Source organism: Mirounga leonina, unplaced genomic scaffold (assembly GCF_011800145.1).
Source record: "Mirounga leonina isolate KUSES-001 unplaced genomic scaffold, KU_Mleo_1.0 Mir_55, whole genome shotgun sequence".
In the NCBI taxonomy this organism is placed as follows: Eukaryota; Metazoa; Chordata; class Mammalia; order Carnivora; family Phocidae; genus Mirounga; species Mirounga leonina.
In genome coordinates this window covers 2,053,033-2,079,138 of record NW_023270816.1, presented here as the reverse complement: position 1 = coordinate 2,079,138, position 26,106 = coordinate 2,053,033, and the positions used below count along the sequence as shown (strand labels likewise).

The 26,106-nt window shown below is 38.5% G+C and overlaps 1 protein-coding gene, 1 long non-coding RNA gene and 1 pseudogene across 7 annotated transcripts in view; 2 read left to right on the top strand and 1 right to left on the bottom strand.

The window, feature by feature from the left end:
* LOC118001978 (protein SERAC1) overlaps nucleotides 1–15,438 on the top strand; it is a 59,102-nt gene extending 43,664 nt beyond the window's left edge. For all 6 annotated transcript variants that reach the window (XM_034992200.1, XM_034992197.1, XM_034992199.1 and 3 more), the window contains 7 exons: nucleotides 6,235–6,385; nucleotides 8,238–8,379; nucleotides 9,418–9,512; nucleotides 10,738–10,835; nucleotides 12,329–12,511; nucleotides 13,577–13,720; nucleotides 15,277–15,438. In XM_034992200.1, coding sequence (XP_034848091.1) covers nucleotides 6,235–6,385; nucleotides 8,238–8,379; nucleotides 9,418–9,512; nucleotides 10,738–10,835; nucleotides 12,329–12,511; nucleotides 13,577–13,720; nucleotides 15,277–15,413 — 950 coding nt within the window. In that variant the 3' untranslated portion in view covers nucleotides 15,414–15,438. The remainder of the gene's footprint in view (nucleotides 1–6,234; nucleotides 6,386–8,237; nucleotides 8,380–9,417; nucleotides 9,513–10,737; nucleotides 10,836–12,328; nucleotides 12,512–13,576; nucleotides 13,721–15,276) is intronic.
* A 37-nt stretch (nucleotides 15,439–15,475) lies between these two features.
* LOC118001982 lies at nucleotides 15,476–24,528 on the bottom strand. The gene is made up of 4 exons (XR_004676901.1): nucleotides 24,401–24,528; nucleotides 18,635–18,746; nucleotides 17,479–17,924; nucleotides 15,476–15,555 (listed from the first exon to the last, which is right to left on the bottom strand). It is a non-coding gene; the product is annotated as an uncharacterized LOC118001982 (long non-coding RNA).
* Nucleotides 20,621–21,130, top strand: LOC118001981 (annotated as a pseudogene).
* Nucleotides 24,529–26,106: the final 1,578 nt, after the last annotated feature.

Sequence of the window (26,106 nt, the reverse complement as noted above, 5' to 3'; positions counted from 1 at the left end):
TCATGGTGAATGTTCTGTGTGCACTTAAAAAGAATGAGTGCTTCTGTAGTTGTTAGGTGAAGTGTTCAATATATAACAATTAAACCACATTGGCTGACAGTATTGCTCAAATCTTCTCTAGGTCTTCATTGCGTTTTTGTCTAGTTCTATGAATTACCGAGAGATGTGTGAAATTTTTCAACCATGATTGTGAATTTGTCTGTTTTTTCCTTTAGTTCTTTCAGGTTTCTCTTCCTGGTAGATTATTCATTTTTTATTAAAAAAGGATGTCCCTCCCACTGGGGTCATTCCTTTTCTTTAGGTCTACTTGATCTGGTATTAAAATAGCCACACTAGCTTTCTTTTTCTTTTAAAAACATTTTTATTATTGAAGTGTAATTGACATACCATGTCATGTTAGTTTCAGGTGTACAACATAGTGATTTGATAATCCTGTACACTATATGATGCTTACTGTAAGTGTAGTTATCTGTCACCACACAACATTATTATTGACCATATTCCCAATGCTGTACTTTTCATCCCTGTGACTTATTTTATACCTAGACGTTTGTACCTCTTAATCCCCTTCACCTGTTTCACTTAGCCTCCCCACCCCCCCCGCCCCACTCCCCTCCTGTCTGGCAACCAGTAGTTTGTTCTCTGTATGACTGTTTCTATGGGAGTTTTTGGTTTTGTTTTTTAGATTCCATGTATAAGTGAAACATATGGTATTTGTGTTTTTCTTTGACTTATTTCACTTAATACCGTCTAGGTCTATCCATGTCATCACAAATGGAAAGATCTCATTCTTTTTTATGGCTGACTGATAGTCTATTACACACATACACACATACACATCTTACCCATTTACCCACTGACATACCCAGGTTGTTTCCATATCTTGGCTCTTGTAGATAGTGTTGCAATAAGCATAGGGGTGCTTAGGTTTTTTTGAATTAGTTTTTCATTTTCTTTGGATAAATCCCTAGTAGTGGAGTTCCAGGATTGTATGGTATTTCTATTTTTAATTTTTTGAGGAACCTCCATACTGTTTTCAACAGTGGCTGCACCAATTTACATTCCCACCAACAGTGTGCAAGGGCTCCCTTTTCTCCACATCCTAACACTTGTTATTTCTTGTCTTTTTAATTCTAGCCATTCTGACTGCTGTGAGGTGATAGCTTATTGTGGTTTTGATTTTCACTTCCCTAATGATCACCCTTTTTCTTATGCTTGCTGTTTGCATTACCAATCTTTTATCTTTTCCCCTTCTTTTGCTTTCATTTTTCTGTGACTCTAAAAATAAGTACATCTTTTATAGACAGCATATAGTTGCATCTTTTTTTTAAAATCCAGTTTGATCCTTTTAATCAGAGTGTTTTGTCTCTTTACCACTAATGTAATTATGAATATTGTTTCCTTTTTTTCTCCTTTACTGACTTTTTTGGGTTACTTGAGTATCTTTTACATTCTGTTCTTTCTCCTCTTTTGGCTTTTTATATAGTATTATTTGTGTATTTTTTTTTATTGGTGGTATCCTTAACTTATCACAGTCTATCTTGAATTATTATTATGCCACTTTATATATAGTGTGAGATTCTTACAACAGCGTAATTCACTTTCCACCCCTTGCCTTGGTATTGTCATAATGTATTTTATTCCCACATATGTTATAGACTTTGTGATACATTGTTGTTATTCAGTCAAGCGATACTGAAAGACTATAAGAAAAAAAGTCTTATTTGCACATTTATAATATCCAGTGTTCTTCCTTCTGTTCTGTTTATCTACATTTACATCTGATATCATTTCCCTTCAGGCTAAAGACCTGGGCCTGCTGGATAAATTCTCTCACGTTTCATTTTCTGAAAGTCTTTCCTTTGCCTTTATTTGATTATCCCAGGAAGGAGATTTTCCATGGATAAAGAATTCTGTGTTGACAGTGTGTTACTTTTTCTATCAGCACTTTAAAACTGTCATTCCATTCTCTCCTAACCTCCGCTATCTGATGAGAAGTGTCTTATTCCCACTTTCGTACCTTGTCGTGTCTTCTCTGGCTTCTTTTAAGGTTTTTATGTTTGGTTTTTAGCAGTTTGACTATGAAGTGCTTGATTCCTTTTTTATATTTATGCTGCTCACAGTCTGCTGAGCTGACTGGATCAATGGGTTGATGTTTTTGATCAAATTTGGAAAATTTCCAGTCAGTATATCTTAAAATACTTTTTCTTGTCTTCTTTTTGCTCTTTTCTCCTTTTGGGACCTCAGTCATGGATATTAGATCTCTTGATTCTGTTCTACAGGTCGTTGAGACTCTCTTCATTTCTCTTCAAATATTTTTCTTTCTCTGTGTTTTACTTTGGATAATTTCTGTTGACTTATCTTCAGTTTCTTTAATGGGATAGAGCCTTGATCAAATCAGTATTTTATTTAAAAAACCCACAAAACACTCTTCCCCGAACTGAACCCTGGCTCTTATCCCAAGTCTTTCATCCTCTTGGTGATTTCAGTATCTACTGGACCAGCCCACTGAACACCTTGGTCTCTCAGTTCCTTGACCTTCTCATCTCCATCGACTTCCTTCTCTGCTCCTGATTATCTAGTACTACACTCCCATGCCACACCTGGATTTAGTCATGGCCTGAAACCACTTCACCTGCAAAATCAATAATTCACCTCTCCGAGCACATCCTCCTCTCATTCAAGCTTGTTTTTGCATCTGCTCCCACAGTGGCTGGTTTTATTCTCTCCAGGAATTTTATCTGCTGACCCCTTTATTTTCTCCCAGTCCAATCGTCTTCTTTATCCTCACTCCCCTCCTGACGCAGTGTATATATATTCCGTGGTCCATTATTTCATTGACGTTTTCTTCAGTGCCCCAGAACTCCCTTTCTCTTCCATCCTCTGAGCACACCCTTGGTCAAGACCACAACGCTACAGAAAACCTCCTGGCTGCGGCTTCTGTGGCTGAGCACAGAATCATAGCAGATTGGCCATCACCTTCAATTTCGTTCAGCAGTCCTGTTTCTCCAGGCAGTCTGCCTGAACATTCCTAGCAATGATGATTTGAACCTCCTCCACATCCTCAGAGTTTCCCCAGACTCCGTCCCTCTCAGCAGGTGACGTCTCCTACTTCAGTGAGACAGCTGAGACCCTGAAAGGAATTTCCCTCCGTTTCCTGCTACCAAAACCAAACCGGTCTTCCCCTTTTCTGCTCTTGATGATAGGAAGAGGGACATCTCTTATGAGCCCTCCAACTATACCTGGCTCCTTTCACTGTCTCAGGGATTGCCAGTCTTTTCTCATCTGCGTAGTCAGCGGCTCCTTCTCAACAGAACTCTTTGATCGACACAGATTAGGGGACAGTATGAAGAACCACCTAAATTTGCAGCGCGACACAACACCCCCCTGCTTTTTCACCCTCTCTTCTGCTTTTGATTTTATATCTAAACTTTTCAAAGTTATCTATGCTTCTTTTTGCTCAGCTCCCATTATTTCTGAATATTTCAGTTTGAATTCTGCTGCTTTACCTTGTATTTTTTCCTTTAGGCATCCTGTATCTTTACCTATATATATAGGTGTGTGTGTATGTGTGTGTGTGTGTGTGTGTGTGTGTGTATATATATATGTATATATATAAATCTTAATAGTATCAGGTCTGTAACTTTTTACCATTCAGATTTACAAAAGTTAAAAAGATACTGGTAATAGCCACTGCTGATTGAAGGTGTGTTAAAACTGCGCCTCTCATATATTGTTGGTGAGGATGTAAATTGATTCAGTTTTCTGATAGGCACTTAGTAGTATTTATTAAAAGAATGTATATACCATTTGACCTAGTAATAATACTACTAGGACTCTCTCCTACCTCAATACTCATGGGTGTTCCTAAAGATTTGTGTATAAAAATGTTTATTGGACTGGTGTTTGCAGTATGGAAAAAATAGAAACAACCTAAATGTCTGCCAGTAGGAATAATGTTAAATAAACAATGGTATACTCAAATTATGTTAAATGCTATAGTTAAAAAGAAAAGTTGATGTATGTGGAGAGCATTCCAAGACAGAATACTGAAGTACTAGATTCAGTCACAGAACAGCAGGAATAGTACGATTCCATTTAGGCAAAAAAAAAGCAAATAGAGCTATAGTGTATATGTAGAAGTTATAGGTATAGGACTGAATTTTTAAAAAGGTTTGGAAGGGTCACCACCAAACTTTTAACTCTAGTTACTTTTGAGGATATAAGTGGAATTGGGAAATGATGGGAATGGTAAAGTGGGACTTTGATTATTAAAAGCTATTTTTAAATTGTTTTTATAATTATCTTGTATTCAGATGTTACATAATTTAAAAACACTGAATCTTAAAGACGCGTTTTCCAAGGGGCACTTGATGTTTTGTAAAAGGTGAAGCATCTCAGCATTGTGAAAATACTTTGTCAACTAAAAAAAGCCATAGAAGTGGCTTGTGCCATGATTTCTCTTGTGTTTCCTTTCTTGGGACTCCATTAAAAATAAAGCATAGGGGCCCCTGGGTGGCTCAGTCGTTAAGCGTCTGCCTTTGGCTCGGGTCATGATCCCAGGGTCCTGGGATTGAGCCCCGCATCGTGCTCCCTGCTCAGCGGGAAGCCTGCTTCTCCCTCTCCCACTCCCACTCCCCCTGCTTGTGTTCCCTCTCTTGCTGTCTCTCTCTCTGTCAAAAAATAAATAAAATCTTTAAAAATAAATAAAGAGAAATAAAGCATATTTTTGTATGTATACCAGTAATATACCTGTATATCTTTATAGGTAGAATTTTAAAACATTCTTATTTGTTATTATAAAGCTTTCTTTAACACATTTGGAAGGGGCATTTTTTGATATTACAAATTTGAATATTGTTAAAGAATTACTGGGCCTGAGACTTCTTTTGGATTGTCATCATACTGATGTTCCAACACTTTGGCCACAGAGCAAGGGAGGAGGACATGGGATAGCTGCTTTGCCCTGAGTGCCTGCTGGACTTGGTAAGGGCAGTTTTTATATGGATTAACTTATTAGAACCTTCTTCCAGCCCAGGGAGCCAAGTAACTTAACTGAGGTTCCACAGTAAGTAAGTAGGGGACAGAAATTTTGAGCCCACATCTCTGCCCTCAAGGCCCATGTTGTGTTATTTTAAGTTATATAAATAAAATGGGAATAGATTCTCATGGTAAATACTTCAGAGAACATAGGTACAGCAAAAAAAGTTAAAACCATCTTTATTTTTTTTTTAAGATTTTATTTATTTATTTGGCAGAGAGAGAGCACAAGCAGGGGGAGCGGCAGACAGAGGGAGAAGCAGGCTCCCCACTGAGCAGGGAGCCAGCAGCAGCCTTGATCCCAGGACCCTGAGATCATGACCTGAGCTAAAGGCAGACGCTTAACCAACTGAGCCACCCAGGCACCTTCTTTTTTTTTTTTTTTTTTTTAAGACTTTAATATTGTCTAGATTCATCCATGTTGTTACAAATGACAAGATTCCATTCTTTTTTAAGGTTGGGCAATATTCCACTACATATATGTACCACATCCTTATCCATTCATCTGCGGATGGATATTAGGTTGTTTCCCTGTCTTGCTCTTCCACATTATAAATAATGCTGCAGTAAACACAGGGGTGCATATATCTTTTTGAATTAGTGTTTTCTTTCTTTCATTTTCTCCTAGTAGAGGAATTACTAGATCATATGGTAATTCTATTTTTAATTTTTTGAGGAACGTCCATACTGTTTTCAACAGTGGCTGCACCAATTTACATTCCCACCAGCAGTTCCTTTTTTCCCACATCCTCGCCAATACTTGTTACTTCTAAGCAAGCTCATTATTAAGAAACCACTTCTTGTGTGTATTAAAGGCTGCTAGTATGTCTGACAATCAGGATGAAATAACTAGTATGAAAACTTACTGAGTTTAGTAATTCTCGCTAAAAGCAGAATATCATATTCTTATTGATGACATCTCTAGTAATTGCAACCTTTGTTAGATTTTCTGAATAAAGGAAATGGCTCTTAAACCCTTTCTACCTTCTTTGAGACCCCCATACAGGGTACCTGGCTTGGGGCCTCATGTGCTGTGGGGTGTGGAGAACCTTAGTGCAGAATGCAGTTGGAGTATTCTTTCTTTTTGTGAGACGGATGCTGGAGTCTGCCTTTCTCCCACCATTTTCAGTCAAAAACCGCTCAAGGGTCAGATGGAGTAGTGTGGGTATTGAAGGGGTTTGTTCTCTTCACCAGGTTGGGTTTCCATACTGGCAGAGGCAATGAAGTCTCACCACATTATGGAGGCCTCACAGGCCGCCAGAACCCTGGCTAATCTAGACCGAGAGACTGTGCAGGAAAAATACCAGGATGGCGTGTACGTGCTTCAGCCCCAGTACCGCACAAGGTGAGGGGTCACACGGTCGCCTGGTCTCCTCTGGGGGGGGGGGGGAGATAAAGCCCAAGGGGCTGATCTGTTCACTTTACTTCTGCATAGTTCAGGTGTTAAATACCTTATAAATAATCCCGAGAACCTTACTAACTGACACCGTTTGTCTGTAATAACCTCAGAAGAATTGCGGGCTGTCATGGAAGTACGGAACTAGCTAAACTAACCAGTGTGATTTCATACTGAGGGCTGACCTTCAGTAAGATCGCATGCACCTCTTGTAATGTGGCCCCCCCTAAACTTCGTAATGTATAGTTCTTTGTTTCACTACTTGTTTCCTGCAGATCTGAGTTAATAGCTGATTTGGATTGTAGAGGTTGGTTTGGATGGGAGGAGATAGGACATCCTGTGCAGGCAGCCATATTGTATTAGCCTGGTTCTGGAACTCAGAAGGACTGGACAAAGTTTATGCAAGGTATAAAATCGTTCACTGGAAGGAGTAAGTTGTAATAAATTTGACTCATGCTCCTTCTTAAGATTATTTCTGGTCACCATTTCCAGTTGTATCATTGCTGAGATAATAAATATAAGAAGGACCACAATGAAAAAATTATATGTTTCTTGGATTTTTCTCAGTACTTTAATAATACCTCAGAAAATAGGAAAATCATTTAATTGAAAAATGGATTTTGTGGTTAATTCCAATTTATAAACAAAATAATATGGAAATGTATTTTATACGTGTTGCATAATTGTGTGTGTACTATAAATAGCTTACAAATCATATGCTATCTACAGTTTCTAAAAATGTTACATCTAAGAACATCTGGGTGGCTCAGCTGGTTAAGTGTCCAACTCTTGATTTCGGCTCAGGTCATGATCTCAGGGTCATGAGATTGAGCCCTATGTCGGGTTCTGTGCTGGGCATGGAGCCTGCTTAAGATTCTCTCTCTCCCTCTCCCTCTGCCCCTGCTCTCATATTAAAAAAAAAAAAAAAAAAGTCATATCTAAAGACTATGAATTACTAGGGCGCCTGGGTGGCTCAGTTGGTTAAGCGACTGCCTTCAGCTCAGGTCATGATCCTGGAGTCCCGGGATCGAGTCCCGCATGGGGCTCCCTGCTTAGCAGGGAGTCTGCTTCTCCCTCTGACCCTCCCCCCTCTCATGTGCTCTCTCTCTCTCATTCTCTCTCTCAAATAAATAAATAAAATCTTTAAAAAAAAAAAAAAGACTATGAATTACTTTAAAACTTCATTTTTTTTTTTTTAAGATTTATTTATTTGAGAGTGTGAGTGAGTGGGGTGGGGGTGGGGCAGAGAATTTCAAGCAGACTTCCTGCTGAGCATGGAGCCCTACACGGGGCTTAATCCCTCAACCCTGAGATCATGACCGGAGCCGAAATCAAGTCAGATCCTTAACTGACTGAGCCACCCAGGGGACCCTAAAATCTCATTTCTGGTAAACATTTATTTCCTTGGTAAGTTTATAAAAATCTTCCATGCATGCTCAATTTGAAACTACACTAGCATATTCTTATTTAATTTCTTAAATACTTTATAGATTTGTGGAATATTCTCATGAAATCCTTTGGAGGGCAGTCTATGACATGTCACTTCATTGGTTATTAAACTCATTACAGTTGACTTTGGTTGGTCCAGCTGGCTAGGGCTAGCTGTGTCTCCATTCTTGTAGAGAGAGCATCGAGCACACTCCATGTATGTCTGCCTTACCTGTGCTTACACAGCTTGCCTTCATCGTTTTATTTCCTGTATGTACACTTGCTGAGCACCAACCACAGAGTAGTAGGTAGACTCTTACCAAAGCAGTAATGCATTTATTCTGCTTCTTTTTAAAACTCTCTCCCCCATCAGTCAGCCCATTAAAGCAGATGTCCTTTTTATTCATGGCCTTATGGGAGCAGCATTCAAAACGTGGCGCCAGCAGGACAGCGAGCAGGTTTTAACTGACAGGATTTTAGAGGATGAAGCCAGGTATACCACGTGTTGGCCCAAGGTAAGGAAGGGCTACCTCTGGTCGGCCACCCTCTTCATGACGCGCAGTGGTGTCTCTGGCTATTGAAGCCCGCACTCTGATTTGCTTATTTTTCTCTTTTTCCTGGGATTTTTCTACCATGCAGTTTCTTTGTCCATTAGAGACACTTGTAGTATGCTCATGAACAGCTGGGCTCGTCACCCTGCCTTCTGTTGTGTCATTTCTGGTTAGGGTGTGGGCTAGAACTCTGGAAGAATCGTTCATTGAGTAAAAAACTGGCAAGAACCAATATTCGTTCACTCCTATTAAAAATACAACAAATAATACACTGCTAGTTCTGTGATTTTAATAATTATAAAAATAGAAATACTTTGAAGAGATATTCAAAGTATTTCTATTATAAGATAATTCTACTTTGGATTTCCTTGGTGATATTTCTTCTAAGAGCCTTAACTCTGGGATGAACGCACTGCACGCAATGTACCCAAAGCTCGGCGAAGAGGGCTATCTATGCCTGTAGTTTCCAGGGCTTTGTCCCACCGTAGCTTCTTCACCTTCACGGAGGCTATCGTGCAGAAAGAATGGTTTGCACTTTGTCTCTGGCAACACTGACATATGGAGAGGGCTATCGGTCCTGGGTCCACAGACGGAACCGTGGCTGTGGTTATAGCATCTCTGCGTTCTCCGCTTGAATCTTCAGCCGTCAGATGGTGCCATCTGTCCTGAGATCATAACTTTCTATTAAATGCTTTCTAAAAGCCAATTTGATTTGGACTCCAAAAACTCCTTGCTTTTGGCTATATAACACATTAAAACTGAGAATATTCTCTTGAAACTCGCATTGGCTTTATGCTAAAAATATTGATGCCTCCTTGTGACCAGAGACATAAAAAAATAAAATGCCAGAACCGGTTTTCTAGTCACCTTTTAACTTTCTTCTAATGCAATGTGTTATAGTTGTCCGTATCAGTGGCCTTTAGTTACAGGTGTCAATCACTAGCAAACAACGGGAACAGTGGAAATTCATGTATGTTCTTTTGTACCTTACATTTTGTGTAGACATGGTTGGCAAGAGACTGTCCTGCTCTCCGAATTATATCTGTGGAGTATGACACCAGCCTTAGCGACTGGAGAACGAGGTGTCCTATGGAGAGGTAACAGAGGGGACACTGTGGACTGGGAGGAAGGGCCAGGGTCCACGACCCTCAGGGATTGAGGGGAGCTTCACCTTTTGATGCCACAGACAGAATTTTTTTATGAAAAACCTTTTTTCTCTTCCTTCTAGAAGGAGTTAGTAATATATAAACAGTGAACTAGTGTAAGGCTTGGATCTAGTGTCAGTGTTGGGTTCCTGAAGTGGTTCATTTATAATTATTCTATTAGTAAGGACCACGGATTCTACAGCAGAATCTCCTTTACTCCCAGAAGTAAACGTGAGGCTTTTTGCTTCTGTGTTCGCAAGTGTATTGGCTACAGGAAGCAAAGGAAGAGATGCTGAGCAATGTAGGCTGCCTCTGTCACTTGCATGCTGATTGTGTATATAGGAAGAGGAGCACTGGACCTCTGGGCTCTGGGACCTGGATGGTAGCCGATTCTGCCTGTGACCCACTATGTGGTGTCAGGTCATCTAACTTGTCTGGGAAGCTTGGTCTGCAAGTTGAGAGCGTTGGTTGGAATCACTGGTACTAAGCTGAGCGTTGTCTCTGAACGGCCTCCGCGTAGGTGCCAGGGGGCAGGAGCTCTGGGGTCCTTCCCCATTGCACCAAGAGGAGCTCTGACAAACCTTTATTGCAAGGAAAGGATTTTATAGATAAACAGTTTGAAACTACCAGAGTAGATCGTTTTGACTTTCCCTTTTAGCCTGAAAATTACTTTGAATTTTCTGATTCTAAGAGCTTTCTGGTATTTCTAAATAAACCAAAATGATGAAAGCTTAATGTTTGCAGCATAAGTACAAGTAGAACTAAGTAGAATTGCAGCTTACCATGTAGGTGAGCTCACAGCAGACAATGCAGCATTATTTTCAGGCCACATCATGACAAGAACACACATCCTAAGTGGTCGGGGCAGTCGGTGTGAGATCCAGCTTGTAAAAATTGCCAGATGCATAATAGATGCTCAAACCCTGCTTGTTTAGTAAGTGAATGGCTTGTTCTGGGCCTAGATATTCCCAGTTATGCCACTGTGACTAAGTTAGAAACGGGGAATGAGCAATTGTAGAAATCAAACAGAGTAGGGGTATTCCTGACCCCAAAATATAGTATGTAGTATTGGCCCAATGAAAGTTCTTGCCTTAAAAACTTGGATAGTAAAATTGTGGGGGGGGGGGGTGCAGAATCAATAGCCTCATATAATGCCTGCTGTTTTCATTTTGTTCAGAAAGTCGATTGCATTCAGGAGCAACGAACTTCTAAGGAAGCTCAGAGCGGCTGGTGTTGGGGATAGGCCAGTCATTTGGGTTTCACATAGCATGGGAGGTAAGTATGTTTCACTTTTGTGAAGTCAGCACTGTGAGGTTATTGTCAGCTAGTGGGGCTCACCTGTTACCACAGCTCCCTGTTTCACTTAATACTGGCCCCTTTTCCCTCTAAATTAATGTTTTTGGCTATAGCTAAGAGTTTTTAAATGACTACTTTCCTTCCATCCTAATTGTTTTTCTACAAGGGGACCACTAGTAACAAACCATGTCAAAGGAACATGTGGTTGGCAACGTAATGCTTTCATATAGTGATAATCAGTGAATATCAGAAGCAGTCCGTGGCTCATATAAGCCTGCCTGGTGAATATCCCTCAACATTCCTGGCTGGTCCCTGTGCTCTCCTTTCTTCCCTGCATCCCCGAGCATTGCAGAGCCCACAGCCCCAAGCCTGCTGAGGGGGAGGTGTGATGGCAGATGTCTGCTCTTTGGGTCCTGGTGTGTGCTTGCTAAGTGACATCTGCTCCTCTCGGCCCACTCCCCAGCCCATTCTCACAAGAGATGTTACCATCCGCCTTGGAGAGGGCCTTGCTACAGCCTCTGGCCTAGTTTATCTGATGAAACGCTCGGGATTGCAAACTCTGAGGTGGGGCTCTTTGCTGAGAGAGAGGTGGATGTAGCCCTTTGTGTCCACAGAGATCCACGGTTACCAACCATATAAGTGACCTCTGTGTTGTATTATCAGCTTCAAGCCCAGGGTGGGGAGATGGAAGAGATGGGGCCTTCCTAGGTGCATTTTCCTACAGAAACTTTGTTTTCCATGGTGGATAAGCTTTATGGGGCTCTGTCTTTTTTGAATATTAGTACTGCCCTAATGTTGTGGTCATTAGTGGGCCACTGGGGACAGGATAGGGACACATGGTGCTGCATATTTACTTCATTGATGGACACCCAACATAGCAATGCCTAGTACTCCTTCTAGGAGATAGTGTATTCTATGATAAAAGATCTGTCTAGGGTGAGATTTCTAGATTCTAGAAGAGATTTCTAGATTTCTAGAATCTCACCTGTTTGTAGGCTTGTATTATATACAGTTGACCCTGAAACAGCATGGGGATTAGGGACACTGACTTCCCTGTGCAGTCAGAAATCTGCCTATAACTTTTGACTCCCCAAAAACTTAGCTACTAATAGCCTACTGTCGACCAGAAGCTTTACTGACCTTAATATGTTTTGTATATGTATTCTGTATGTATTCTTACAATAAAGAAAATGTAAAGAAAATCGTTAGATACATTAATAGTACTGTATGAAATCCATCATGTGTATAAGTGCATCCATACCATTGAAACCATGCTCTTCAAGGGTCCGCTGGATTCTAGGTCAGCAGTATTACCAAGTGCTAGTATTTTAAGGCCCTGTGTGTTGGACTCTAGAGAATTATTTAAACTTTAAAGAAAACATCTCTTTTTGTGTTGTTCCCCACCTCCTTTTGTTTTAGAATAATGGAGGGAAGAAAAAGAGCTTATGCATTGTTTTTCTTTGTATGGCTAGGTCTTCTTGTCAAAAAGATGCTGCTGGAAGCCTCTAAGAAGCCAGAAATGAGTACTGTTATAAACAATACCAGAGGAATAATTTTTTATAGCGTTCCTCATCATGGATCCCATCTGGCTGAATACTCTGTTAACGTTCGCTATCTTCTTTTTCCCTCTTTGGAAGTCAAAGAACTCAGCAAGGGTAATATTTATGTTCTGTCATGAAGGGGAATTGGGATTGTATTAATATCAGTTATACAGGAGAAGGAGAAAAGAAGACGGTTTCTAACTTGGCTATATTATCCCATTTTATTATTTATATACAAATTGTGTTTAGGCTATCATGGAAAATTTTTAGTTTGGGCTTGATTTTTCTTTGATACCTTTCCTTAAGGTATCAAAGGTATCCTCAAATACAATTTTAATACTATCTTAAATATTTAAAATTTTAAGTTATGTCATGTTTTAAGGATTATTCCAAATTACCAATGAACTGTTTTCCATGAGTTTGGAAAATCAACTGTTAAAATATAAACAGACTTAAGATTTTCAGGATATTAATTATAACATACTTATTTTGATTAATAATCAATTTGGAGGCCCTGGCTGAGCCTTTAATATGCTAGTTGTCTTTTTGTTCATATTTTCTCTTTCTTCTGCTTTATGGAGAGTTACTTTTTATATTCTAAACCTTCTATTGAACTTTATTTTTTGCAGTCAAGTTTTATTTTCCAGAAGCTCTTTCTTGTTCTGATTCTTTTGAAATCATTCTAACAATGCTAATTAGAGTTTTTTCTTAAGTTTCTTCACTGAGTTCTGTGTCTTCTGTGCCCAGGTGTTTTGTTTGCTCACTGGGTCTCTTTTAGGTTGTAAGCTATCCTCTAGGGTCTGGTATGTCTTGGTTGCCTTTTCCTAGTTGAGGATGGGGGGCAGGCCCTCTGTGATTATAGACAGTTCTTGTCGATGGGAGGCTGTGCTTTAGGGTGAAGGTTCCAGCCAGCACACTGAGGGACCCCAGTCCCACATACCACATTGCCCCGCATGCTTATGGTCAACCAGTAACATGTGAAGCCTCTCCCTCGGCCTGCCGGCCTCTATCAGTTCTGCTGTGGCTTTAGCTCTACTCTCATCTTAATGACTTCATAGGAAGGAGAGAAAATAAACAAGTTATTATCTTGAACCAGAACCCTGATTTTCTCTTTAGTACATTTTATTATAAATTGGGTAAACAGAATTTGTCACAGTCTTGTTTTCTGGAATTTTACAGATTCTCCTGCACTTAAAACACTACAAGATGATTTTCTGGAGTTTGCTAAAGACAAAAATTTTCAGGTGCTGAATTTTGTAGAAACACTGCCAACTTACATTGGTAGCATGATTAAACTGCATGTGGTGCCCGTGGAATCAGCAGGTACTCCTTCTTTTGAAATTTGTTTGCTGTTAGATGCCTGGTTGGTGGTACCTATATTTAATCATAAACAACCCATTTTTATATTCAAGCTTCTCAATTTTAGGAGACAGTTTATATGAAGATCTAGATTCTATTATTCTTTTCAGCTATAGATTAAAATTTCTCTGCCAACATACAACCTTGGCATTACTCCTCCTTCCCTTCATTTAGCTGGCAGAGGTTAATTGGCTGCCTCCGTGAGCTCTGTTGTATTAAGAATTCAAAGACCTTCTATCAGCTACAACGAAAGGGGCATTTAACACACTGATAATTGATTTGTTAAAGCTTTCTCTGTGCAGCTAAAGGTGTGAAAGCTTTAACAAATGAAAGATTTTTTTAAACATTTTTTTCCATTGGAATCTTAGATGGGGGATATTCAAGCAACAATTTCTTTTATAATCCTGGGGTTGAAGGAAATAACCAATACCTTTTACTGTGGTGTGTTATAATGTAATATAGGCTCTTTGAGGTAGGGCCCAAATCTTAATTCTCTTTATTGACTCCTGTATTAACTCAGTAATAGTAATAGTAGATAACCCACACATTTCCCTCCTTGAAATGCTTTTCTCTCACCTGGCCAACCTGATGACCTCTGAGGCAGGATTAGGTGCTGTCTTAGTGGCACTCGGCCATACTGAGAGCTCCCAGGGACAGTGGGAATCTGGAGTGCCTGCCAGATGGTTCTTCAGCCTGTATAACAAGTTTTGTCCTAACTCCATTATGTATTAAATACTCTGTAGTAGAACCTAAAGTGGCTTTACCACAAAGTAATACGCTGTACAGTGAGGAGTTACTATTTAGTAGTTGTAGAACTTAAAAAAAGGACTTTGGAAGCTTGAAGCAAAAGTAAAGGTAATACTGTGGGCCACCTGTTTGTCGCTACAGAGCCTTGTCATAATTCTGTCTGCCCTTTGGGGGTCATGAGGAGGTTTGTCTTCCCTTCATAACCACCACCTACATTCCTTACCTGGCAGTCCTCACCAGGACCTCTTGTCACTTCCATCTAGGTGCACTTTGTTAGGCTGAAACATCAGAAACTCAACTAGATCTCTCAAGCACTAAATCATCTTCCCCGTGGCAGAGTGAAGAATGGATCCTATGTGAGACATTCCCATTCTTGTCATCAGGACAGGGGAGCTCATTATGAAGTATAATAATATAAACTCTAGAAAAAGAGGTGGTTAAAAAGTGTGGAATAATGTAGTAGTAACATGCATGTGTATAAAAGTTTTGATGATGATACTGCTCAGGTTCTGTTCACTATTAAATTAGGAAGTAGGCCAGATTACATACAAAGAATTTATGAAAAGCTTAAAATTAGACCTACTGAGAATCCATTCTCATGTGATTAGTCACATGTAGTTTAGCTGTGGTCAAACTTCCAGTTCCTGTATCTTTTTAGAGTCCCTTATCACAACCAAATCACCATTTAGAACTATCCATACATCTTCTTTCAGTATTGACAGGGGACGTCTAGATTTTTACTTAGATTTTATTGATATTTTTGTTTTCTTCAGATTTAGGCATTGGAGATCTAATTCCTGTGGATGTTGACCATTTGAACATTTGTAAGCCAAAGAAAAAGGATGCTTTTTTATACCAGCGCACCTTACAATTCATCTGTGAAACTTTAGCCAAAGACCTTGAAAACTGAGTTATCGTCTTCCATTTTGCAAGAAACTCGGTGTTCTGTTTCTCTTTTTAAGCTCTGAGCAATCATGCGAACATAGTCACTGTGGCATCGACGTGGTCTGGAGCATGTTGCAGGCAACAGAATATGGTTCTCAGTTCATGCACTGTAAAGCACAAACAGAGTGGCAATCAAAGAATGAAGGGCTAGACTGGATTATTTTGATTTAAAAGAAATTCCATGTGTGCCAGCTTATGTTTTGCAGTGTTGTCCCTGGTGCAGGGAACAAGCTGCTAGGGATAGAAAATGCCTTTTGTCATCTATGATGGTCTCCAGCTCACGCTAGGAGGAACACCAATGGTTTCTAAAGGGAGAACAATCATCACAAAAATACCATTCAGAAAGTACCTAGATAGGAGACTGAACTAGAATATAAAAACTCTTTGTTCTGGGTTTCCATGTGCTGTAAATTAAAAAAAAAAAAAAATGTATATCCGTGTAAACCTTTGTCTCATGTTAACTTTGTCAGACCTGTTGTCATCCATGGGTCAGTTCCTTATAAGTTTTTCATATTGCTGAGAACAAATACTTCTTTTTTTAAAAGAATTATAGCCTATAGTAATTCTTTCCAGACTGTAGCTACCTATACTTGTATTTTTTCCCAGATAAGGATAAAGTATCTAATCCATTATTGATCAGAATATGATATAAAACTATTCTAAACCATTATATATACTAACAGTATCAAGATTCTTTTTAGCTAAATAATGTGTACCTTTCTTTCATGCTCATTTAAAAGTTGCATCAATTGACCTTGAGCATTTGAGAAATAGGAAATCATGTAGTGCCTGGCTCAGTCGGTAGAGCATGTGACTCTTGATCTCGGGGTCATGAGTTCTAGCCCCACATTGGGTGTAGAGATTGCTTAAAAATAAAATCTTAAAAAAAAAAATCATGTTGACTTATTTTTAAGTAACAGCATTAAGATAGAAATCACATACCATAGAATTCACCCTTTTAAATATACAGTGTTGTACAGCCCTCCCCACTAATTTCAGAACATTTCATCATCCCTAAAATGAACTCTATACTCATTAGCAATCATTCCTCACCACCTTTCCCCTCAGCTCCTGGCAAACACTAATCTACTTCCTCTCTCTATGGATTTGGACTATTATGGACATTTCATATAAATGGAATCATACAATGTGTGGCCTTTTGTGTCTGGCTTTTTCTTAGCCTGTTTTCAGGGTTCATTTATGATGTAGCATGTATCAGTACTTCATTCCTTTTTATGGTCAAATATTATTCAGTTGTGTGGAGATATACCACATTTGTTTATGGATATCCATCAGCTGATGGATATTTAGGTTCTTTCCATTTTTTGGCTATTATGAATAATACAGCTGTAAACATTTATGTACAAGCTTTTATGTGGCCATGTTTTCCATTCTCTTGGATATATACTAAGTGGAATTGCTGAGTCCTGTCTTTAACATTTTGAAGATGGTAGACCTTTGTAGACTGGATAGTCAAAGCTAAAACTGGAGTACAGCATCTGAAGGTAAACTGAGGTCATCCCTAAATCCTATCAACACTGTTTAATTATGCACGGACCTAACAAGTGACTTAACCACTTGTTTTATTATGTAGATACAGTGAATATAACCATTAGCTAACAACAGTAAGTTAGCTAACAATAAGTACTAGCTAATGGATGCCTATTTGCATATCTTAAAAGCTGCAACCTGAGGCCGAGGCTTCTAATTTAGCACACATCTAGAGACTGACTGTGATACTCCATGGAGCCTGGGGAGGCAGAAGGGAGCCATATCTGCATTTTCCTTCTGGCACATTCCAGATCACTGGTGTCTCCCTGGAAGAACTTTATGCATGTCTTGTGCCCTGGCTTTTGTGGCTGCTACCCAGGGAATGCACCCCTCGACTGCCTGGCTCTGGTGGCCAGCAGAGCTTGTGTTTTTGGGTCCCTCAGGACTGTAGCCAACAAACCATTCAGGGCTCAGCACAGAGACAGCAAGCAGAAACACCCATCTCCCAGTCTTTCCCCGAAAGAAGTCTGTTTACGTACTTTAAAAGTCCAGCTTCCAATCCGCCTGCTTCTAGGTACAGATCCTCCTCCCATTTGGAACAGTGACAGGTTTTGGCAGACCCTCAACTGGTGGCAGACACTAAGAACAAAGAAGGCGGCTTGGATAGTCACAAAGGTTTGAGAGAGAACCAAGAACTCAGCAGACTCAATGACAAGTTTCATCTAAATAAGACCACTCTGTCAAGACTGGAAGAAGTGGCTGTTATACATAATGCACAGAAATCAACAGAGTGTTGAGAAGAATGATTAAACAGAGGAATACAGGGGCACCTGGGTGGCTCAGTTGGTTAAGCGACTGCCTTCGGCTCAGGTCATGATCCTGGAGTCCCGGGATCGAGTCCCGCATCGGGCTCCCTGCTCGGCAGGAAGTCTGCTTCTCCCTCTCTCACTCCCCGTTTGTGTTCCCTCTCTCGCTGTGTCTTTCTCTGTCAAATAAATAAAATCTTTTTTTAAAAAAAAAAATAAAGAATACAGAAGATAAAACTTGAGAAATAAACCTTAATTATATGGATAGGTGACCTGATAAAGAGTTCAAAATAATAAAGATTTTCACCAAAGTCAGAAGAATAATGCATGAGCAAAGTAAGAATTTCAACACAGATACAGAAAATATAAGCAAATACCAAACAAATCATAAACCTGGAAAATAATAAACTGAAAAATTCAATAGAGTGTTTCAATGACAGACTAGATTGTGTGAAAGGATCAGCAGATTCAAAGATGACAGTGGAATTCATCCAATCAGAGGACCAAAAAGAGTGAAGATAGCTTAAAGGAATTATGGGATACCATCAAGCCGATCAATATTTGCATTATAGGGCTCCTTGAAGGAAAAGAGAAAGAGGCAGAAAGCTTAGTCAAAGAAATAATGGCTGAATTCTTCCCCAACCAGGAAGCCCAGAGAACACCAAATAAGATGAATCCAAACATATCCACACCAAGACACATAATTAAATTGCCAAAAGTTAAAGATCAGAGAATCTTAAGAGTAGCAAGAGAAAAACAAATGGCTATGTACAAGAGAAACCCATAATACTATCGGCAGATTTTTCAGCAGAAACTCTGTAGGCCAGAAAAATGGGATGATATAGTCAAAGTGCTGAAAGAAAAAAATTGGCAATCAAGAATACGCTACCTGGCAAAGTTCTTCAGGACTGAAGAAGAGAGTTTTCCAGACAAGCAAAAGCTGAAGGAGTTCATCACCACTAGACCAGTCTTATATGAAATGTCCAGGGGAATCCTTCAAGCTGAAATGAAAGGATGCTAATTAGTAAGAGGAAAACATATGAAAGTATAAATCTCACTGGTAAGGGTAAATATATAAATTCAGAACATGCTAATGTAATGGTGGGTAAATCACTTATAAATCTAGTATGAAGGTCAAAAGACAAAAGTACTAAAAATAGCTATAACTACAATTTGTTACTGGATATACAAGGTAAAAATATGTAATTTGTGACACTGAAAACAATGGGAACAGCTTTAGTGGGCAGTTGGAAAGTTGTTAGTTTAAAAGTTTTATGTAAGTTTCATGATAACCTCAATGCAAAAACTTACAGTAAATACACAAAAGAGAAAGAGAAAGGAAGACAATTAGACATGGATTTACTATTGCCATTTTATTAACCATTGCTTTAAATGGACTGAATTCTCTAATCCAAAGACAGAGTCACTGAGTGGATTTTTTTTTTAAAGGGTATTTTTTTTTTTTTAAAGATTTTATTTATTTATTTGAGAGAGAGAATGAGATAGAGAGAGAGCATGAGACGGGGGAGGGTCAGAGGGAGAAGCAGACTCCCTGCCGAGCAGGGAGCCTGATGCGGGACTCGATCCTGGGACTCCAGGATCATGACCTGAGCCGAAGGCAGTCGCTTAACCAACTGAGCCACCCAGGCGCCCCTCGCTGAGTGGATTTAAAAAAACCAAACTATATGCAGCTATAAGATACTTCAGCTTTAAGGACACACACAGACTGCAAGTGAAGAGATGGAAAGAGATATTCCATGCAAATGGAAACTAGAAAGCAGGAGTAGGTGTATTTCTATTAGACAAAATAGACTTAAAGCCAAAGACTGTAATAAGGGACAGAGAAGGTTATTATATAATGATAAAAGGGTCAATCCACCAAGAGAAAATAATTTATAAATATTTACACACCCAACATAGCACCTAAATATATGAAACAAATATTAACCCACCTGAAGAGTAAAATATGCAGCAATATAATAATAGCAGGGACTTCAATACCCTATTTTTCAACACTGTATACATCATCCAGACAGAACTCAATAATTGGACTTAAATGACATTTTAGACCAGATGGACTTAATAGATAACTACAGAACCTTCCATCCAACAGTAGCAGAATACACAGTGTTCTCAAGTGCACACAGAACATTCTCCAGGAGAAGTCATACATTAGGCCACAAAACAAGTCAATAAATTTAAGAAGACTGAAATCTGTCAAGCATCTTTACTGACCACAATGGTGTGAAACTAGAAATCAGTGAAAAGAAGAAAACTGGAAAATTCGCAAATATGTGGAGATTAAACATGCAACTGAATGAGCAATGGGTCAAAGAAGAAATCAAAAGAAATAAAAAATACCTTGAGACAAATCAAAATGGAAATACAACATACCAAAACTTAAGGGATGTAGCAAAAGCAGTTCTAAGAGAGAAGTTTATAGCAACAAATGCCTACATTAAGAAAAAAGATTTCAAACAACCTGACTTTATATCTTAACTAGAAAAAACAAATTATGCCCAAAGTTAGTAGAAGGAAAGAAATAAAGATCAGAGTGGAAATAAAGGAAATAGATTCTTAAAAGATAATAGAGGGGCACCTGGGTGACTCAGTTGGTTAAGTTTCTGACTCTTGATATCAGCGTGGGTCTTGATCTCAGGGTCATGAGTTCAAGCCCCACACTGGGATCCATCCTAGCCATGGAGCCTACTTAAAAAAACAAAACAAAACAAAAACAATAGAAAAGATCAATGAAACTAAGCTGTTTTTTTGAAAAGTTAAAATAGACAAAACTTTAGCTACTCATTCCAAGATAAAAGGGAGAGGGCAAATGAAATTAGAAATGAAAGAGGAAGCTGTCCCTCCAGGGGAGTTATTGAAGAGCAGCAGCCATGGCTCCATGCTACCTTATGGCCATGGGCCTCAACAAGGTCCACAAAGTGAATGTGACCAACCTGAGGCACAGCTCCTACTGCAGGTGCCTCACCAAGCACATCAAGTTTGTGTGGACCATGATCCAAGAGGTGCATGGCATCACCACATACAAGTGGCATCCTGTGGAGCTGCTCAAGGTCTCCAAGGATAAGCGTGCCTCAAGTTCATCAAGAAAAGGGTGGGAACATACATCCATGCCAAGAGGAAGAGAGAGGAGCTGAGCAACGTCCTGGCAGCTATGAGAGAAATGGCAGCCAAGAAGGACTGAATCCCTCCCCTCTAAGTAATAAAGCCTTTTTGGAACTTAAAAAAGAAGAAGAAGAGACTTACAACTAACAACACACAAATACTGAGGATCATAAGAGACTAATAGGAACAATTATTTGCCAATAAAGTGGACAACCCAGAAAAAATGGATAAAATCCTAGACATACAATCTACCAAAACTGAATTGTGAAGAAATAGAAAATCTGCATAGTCCAGTTATTAAGGAGATTGAATCAGTAGTCAAAAATCCAACAAAGAGAAGTCCCAGACCAGATCATTTCACTGGTGAATTCTACCAAATATTTAAAGAAGAATTAATACTAATCCTTCTCAATCTCTTCCAAAAAGTAGAAGAGGAGGGAATACTTTGAAACTCATTTTATGAGGCCAGCATTACCTTGAAATAAAACCTGACAAAGACACAACATCCCTGATGAAATAGATATAAAAATGTTCAGCAAAATAATAGCCAACTGAATTCAACAGTACATTAGGAAGATAATACACCATGATCAAGTGGGATTTATTCTAGGGATTCAAGATGGTTCAACGCCTGCAAATCAATCAATGTGATAAACCACATTAACAAAATGAAGAAAAAGCATTTGACAAAATTCAACAGTCATGATAAAAACTCTCAAAAAAGTGGGTATAGAGGGAACGTACCTCAACTTAATATGACAAGCCACAACTAACATCATAAAAAGGTGAAAAGCTAAAAGCATTTCCTCTAAGATCAGGAGCAAGAGTGCCCACACTCTCGTGACTTTTTTTTTTTGCCACTTTTTATTCAGCATAGTATTGGATGGCCTAACCAGAGCGATTAGGCAAGAAAAAGAACAGTCATCCAAATTGTAAAGGAAGAAGTAAAACTGTTTCTATTGGCAGACTACATTTTATTTAGAAAACTCTAAGGACTCCACCAAAAAAAAAAAAAAAACTTTTAGAATAAATGAATTCAGTAAAGTTGCATGACACAAAATCAATATACAAAAATCAATGAGGTTTCTATACACTAAAACTATTAGAAATTAAGAAAACAATCCCATTTACAATTGCATCAAAAAATACCTAGGACTAAATTTAAACAAGGAGGTGAACGATCTGTACACTAAAAACTGTAAGACATTGATGAAAGAAATAGATACAAATAAATGGAAAGACATTAAATGCTTATGGGCTGGAAGACTTAATATTGTTAAAATGTCCATACTACCCAGAGAAATCTACAGATTCAATGCAGTTCCTATCAAAATTCAAATGGCATTTATTCTCAGAAATAGAAGAAACAATCCTAAAATTCTTGCGGAACCAGAAAAGACCCCAAAGAGCCAAAGCAATTTTGAGAAAGAAAAGGCACCACACTTCCTGATTTCAAACTATATTACAAGGCTACAGTGACCAAAACAGTATGATATTGGTATATAAAGACTATAAATCAATGGAACAGAATACGGAGCCCAAAAATAAACCAGTACATATATGGTCAATTTATGGAAAAGGAGCCAAGAATATATTGTTGGGAAAGGATAGTCCTTCAATGAATGGTGTTGGGAAAACTGGACAGCCACATGCAAAAGAATGGAACTGAACTACTATCTATACCATACATAAAAATTAACTCAAAATAGATTAAAGACTTGAACGCAAGACAAACCATAAAACTCCTAGAAGGAAACGTAACTGATAAGCATCTTGACATTGGTCTTGGCAATGATTTTTTTGGATGTGACACCAAAAACAAAGGCAACAGAAGCAAAAAAATAAAAATTGGAACATTATTAAACTAAAAATCTTCTGCACAGCAAAGGAACCATCAACTAAAAAGGCAGGCTACTGAATGGGAGGAAATACTTGCAAATCATATATTTGATGTGGGATTAATATCTAAAATATATAAAGAATACATACAACTTAATGGTAAATATCAAACTATTTGATTTTAAAATGGGTATTTTTCCAAGGAAGACATACAAATGGCTAACAGGTACATGAAAAGGTACTCAAATATCACTAACCATCAGTTCAAATCAAATTCAAATCAAAACCACAATGAGATATCCTTTCATTAGATAACCTATTAGAATGGTTATCATCAAGAGATGAGAGAGAACAAGTGTTGGCAAGGATGTGGAGGAAAGGGAACACTTGTGCACTGTTGGTGGGAATGTAACTGGTGTGGTCACTATATAAGACAATATGGAGGTTCCTAAAAAAACTAAAAACTACCATATGATCCAGCAATCTCCTTTTTCTGTAAATATCCAAAGGAAATGAAAACAGGATATCAAAGAGATATCTGCACTCCTTTTTTTTTTTTTTTTTAAGATTTTATTTATTTATTTGAGAGAGAGAGAATGAGAGACAGAGAGCATGAGAGGGAGGAGGGTCAGAGGGAGAAGCAGACTCCCTGCTGCTCATAAGAATATGAGCCCGATGCGGGACTCGATCCCGGGACTCCAGGATCATGACCTGAGCTGAAGGCAGTCGCTTAACCAACTGAGCCACCCAGGCGCCTGAGATATCTGCACTCCTATGTTCATTACAGCATTACTCACAATAGCCAAGTTAAGGACACAACCTAAGTGTCTCTTACAGACAAATGGATAAAGATTTGGTATATACACACAATGGAATATTATTCAGCCATGAGAAAAGAAGAAATCCTGCCATTTGTGACAACACTGATGGAACTTGAGGGCATTATGCTAAGTGAAATAAGCCAGACAGTGAAAGACATATAGCATATGGTATCACTTATATGTGGAATCTTAAAAAAAAAAAAAAAAGTCAAATTCCTTGAAACAGGAGAAAAGTGGTTTGCCAGGGGCTAAAGGTAGGGAGAGGTTGGTAAAAGGGTACAAACTTTCAGCTATAAGATGAATAAGGTCTTAGGATCTACTGTAAAACATAGTGACTATAATTGACAACACTATAATGTATAATTCAAATTTGCTAAGAGAGCAAAACTTCAATGTTCTCACATATACACACATACAAATGATATGTGAGGTGATGAATGTGTTAATTAGATGGGGGAAATCCTTTCACAATATTTATTTATATCAAATCACAAGTATACTTTGAATATCTTAGTTTTATATGTCAATTATACCCCAATAAAGCTGAAATTAATTTTCTTTTCATTAAAAGAATGTTAAACATTCACTGAAAGCTTTAAGAACTACATATTCTGTTTATGCTCAGTCAGGTCCATTTCTTCGGTTTCTATTTTAGATAATCTATTGCATTCCTTCAATCAGTACTCTTTTCAATTGTTTTGACTTCTCTTTGAATAGACTGTCTAGTCTATTCAAAAGGACCAGAATCCCTTTCCATTTCTACTGCCACAGTCTCCTGTTCAGATTTTCACATTTGGCCTGGAATATAGTAACCTCCTAGCTGGCTTCTCATTTTAGTATAAAAATAGAACTGTAATGCAGTAAACACTTACCGAGTTCCTGTGTACCAAGTGTTGCTTTACATAAGAATATGAGGTAGATTTAATCCAATCCCTATCAAAATTCCAATGGCATATTTCCCAGAACTAGAAAAAAGAAATTATAAAATTTGTAGGAACCACAAAAGATCCTGACCAACCAAAGCAATCTTGAGAAAGAACAAAGCTGGAGGTATTATACTTCCTGTTTTCAAACTATATTACAAAGCTACAGTATTCAAAACAGTATGGTGTGGGCACAAAAACAAACAGATCAATGGAACAGAATTGAGACCAGAAATAGACCCACACATATATGGACAGTTAATTTACAACAAAGGAGCCAAGAATATACAATGGAGAAAGGACAGTCTCTTCAATAAAGAAGTTTTGGAAAACTGGTCAGCCACATACAAAAGAATGAGACTTGACTACTACCTTAGGCCATACACAAAAATTAACTAAAATGGATTAAACACTTGAATATAAGACTTGAAAGCATAGACTTCCTAGAAGAAAACATAGATGGTAACCTCCTTGACACTGGTCTTAGCAGTGCTTTTGTGGGTCAGACTCCAAAATCAAAGGAAACAGAAGCAAAAATAAACAAATGGGACCACATCAATCTAAAAGGCTTCTGCACAGTGAAGGAAATCATCATAAAAATGAACAGGCAACCTACTGAGTGGGAGACGTTAACTGCAGTCATACATCTGATAGGGGTTAACATTCAAAACAAATAAAGATCTGATACATCTTAAGAACAAAACAAACCAACAGAAAAATGGGCAGAGGATCTGAATAGACATTTTTCCAAAGAAGACATACAGATGGACAACAGGCATATGAAAAAATGTTCAACATGACTAATTATTAGGGAAATGCAAGTCAAAATCACAATGAGATTATCACCTCATACCTGTAGGAATGGCTATTATCAAAAAGATGGGACACCTGGCTGGCTCAGTCAGAAAAGTATGCATCTCTTGACCTTGGGGTTGTGAGTTTAAGCCCCATGTTGGGCTGGGAGATTATTTAAATAAACCTAAAAAAAAGATAAGATATAACAGGTGTTGGAGAGGATGTGGAAGAAAAGGAACACTTGTACACTGTTGGTAGGATTGTAAATTGGTGCAACCACTATGGAAAATAGTATGGAGATTCCTCAAAAAATTAAGAATTGAACTAACATATAGTCCAGCTCATCCACTACTTGGTATTTATCTGAAGAATGAGATAATACTAGTTCAAAAAGATGTATGTACCTTTATGTTTCTTGCAGCATTATTTACAATAGCCAACATATGGAAGCAACCAGTGCCCACTGACAGAAGGATAGATAAAGCAGATGTGTATATACACACATACACACACTAGAATACTACTCAGCCATAAAAAAGAATGAAACCTTGCCATTTGCAACACCATGGATGGACCCAGTGGGTATTATACTAAGTGAAATAAGTCAGAAGAAGAAAGACAAATACCTTATGATTTCACTCATATGTGAAATCTAAAAAAACAAAAACTGAAAACAAACTCAGATACAGAGAACAGTTGGTAGTTTCCAGAGAAGTGTGTTGAGGGGTGGGTGGATGAAAGGGGTAAATTGTAGGGTGATGGATGGTAACTAGACTTTTGGGTGTATCACTTTTGGATGTATTTTATACATATATATATAAATACAAAACACAAAATAGCTTTATTAGGCATATTTTAGA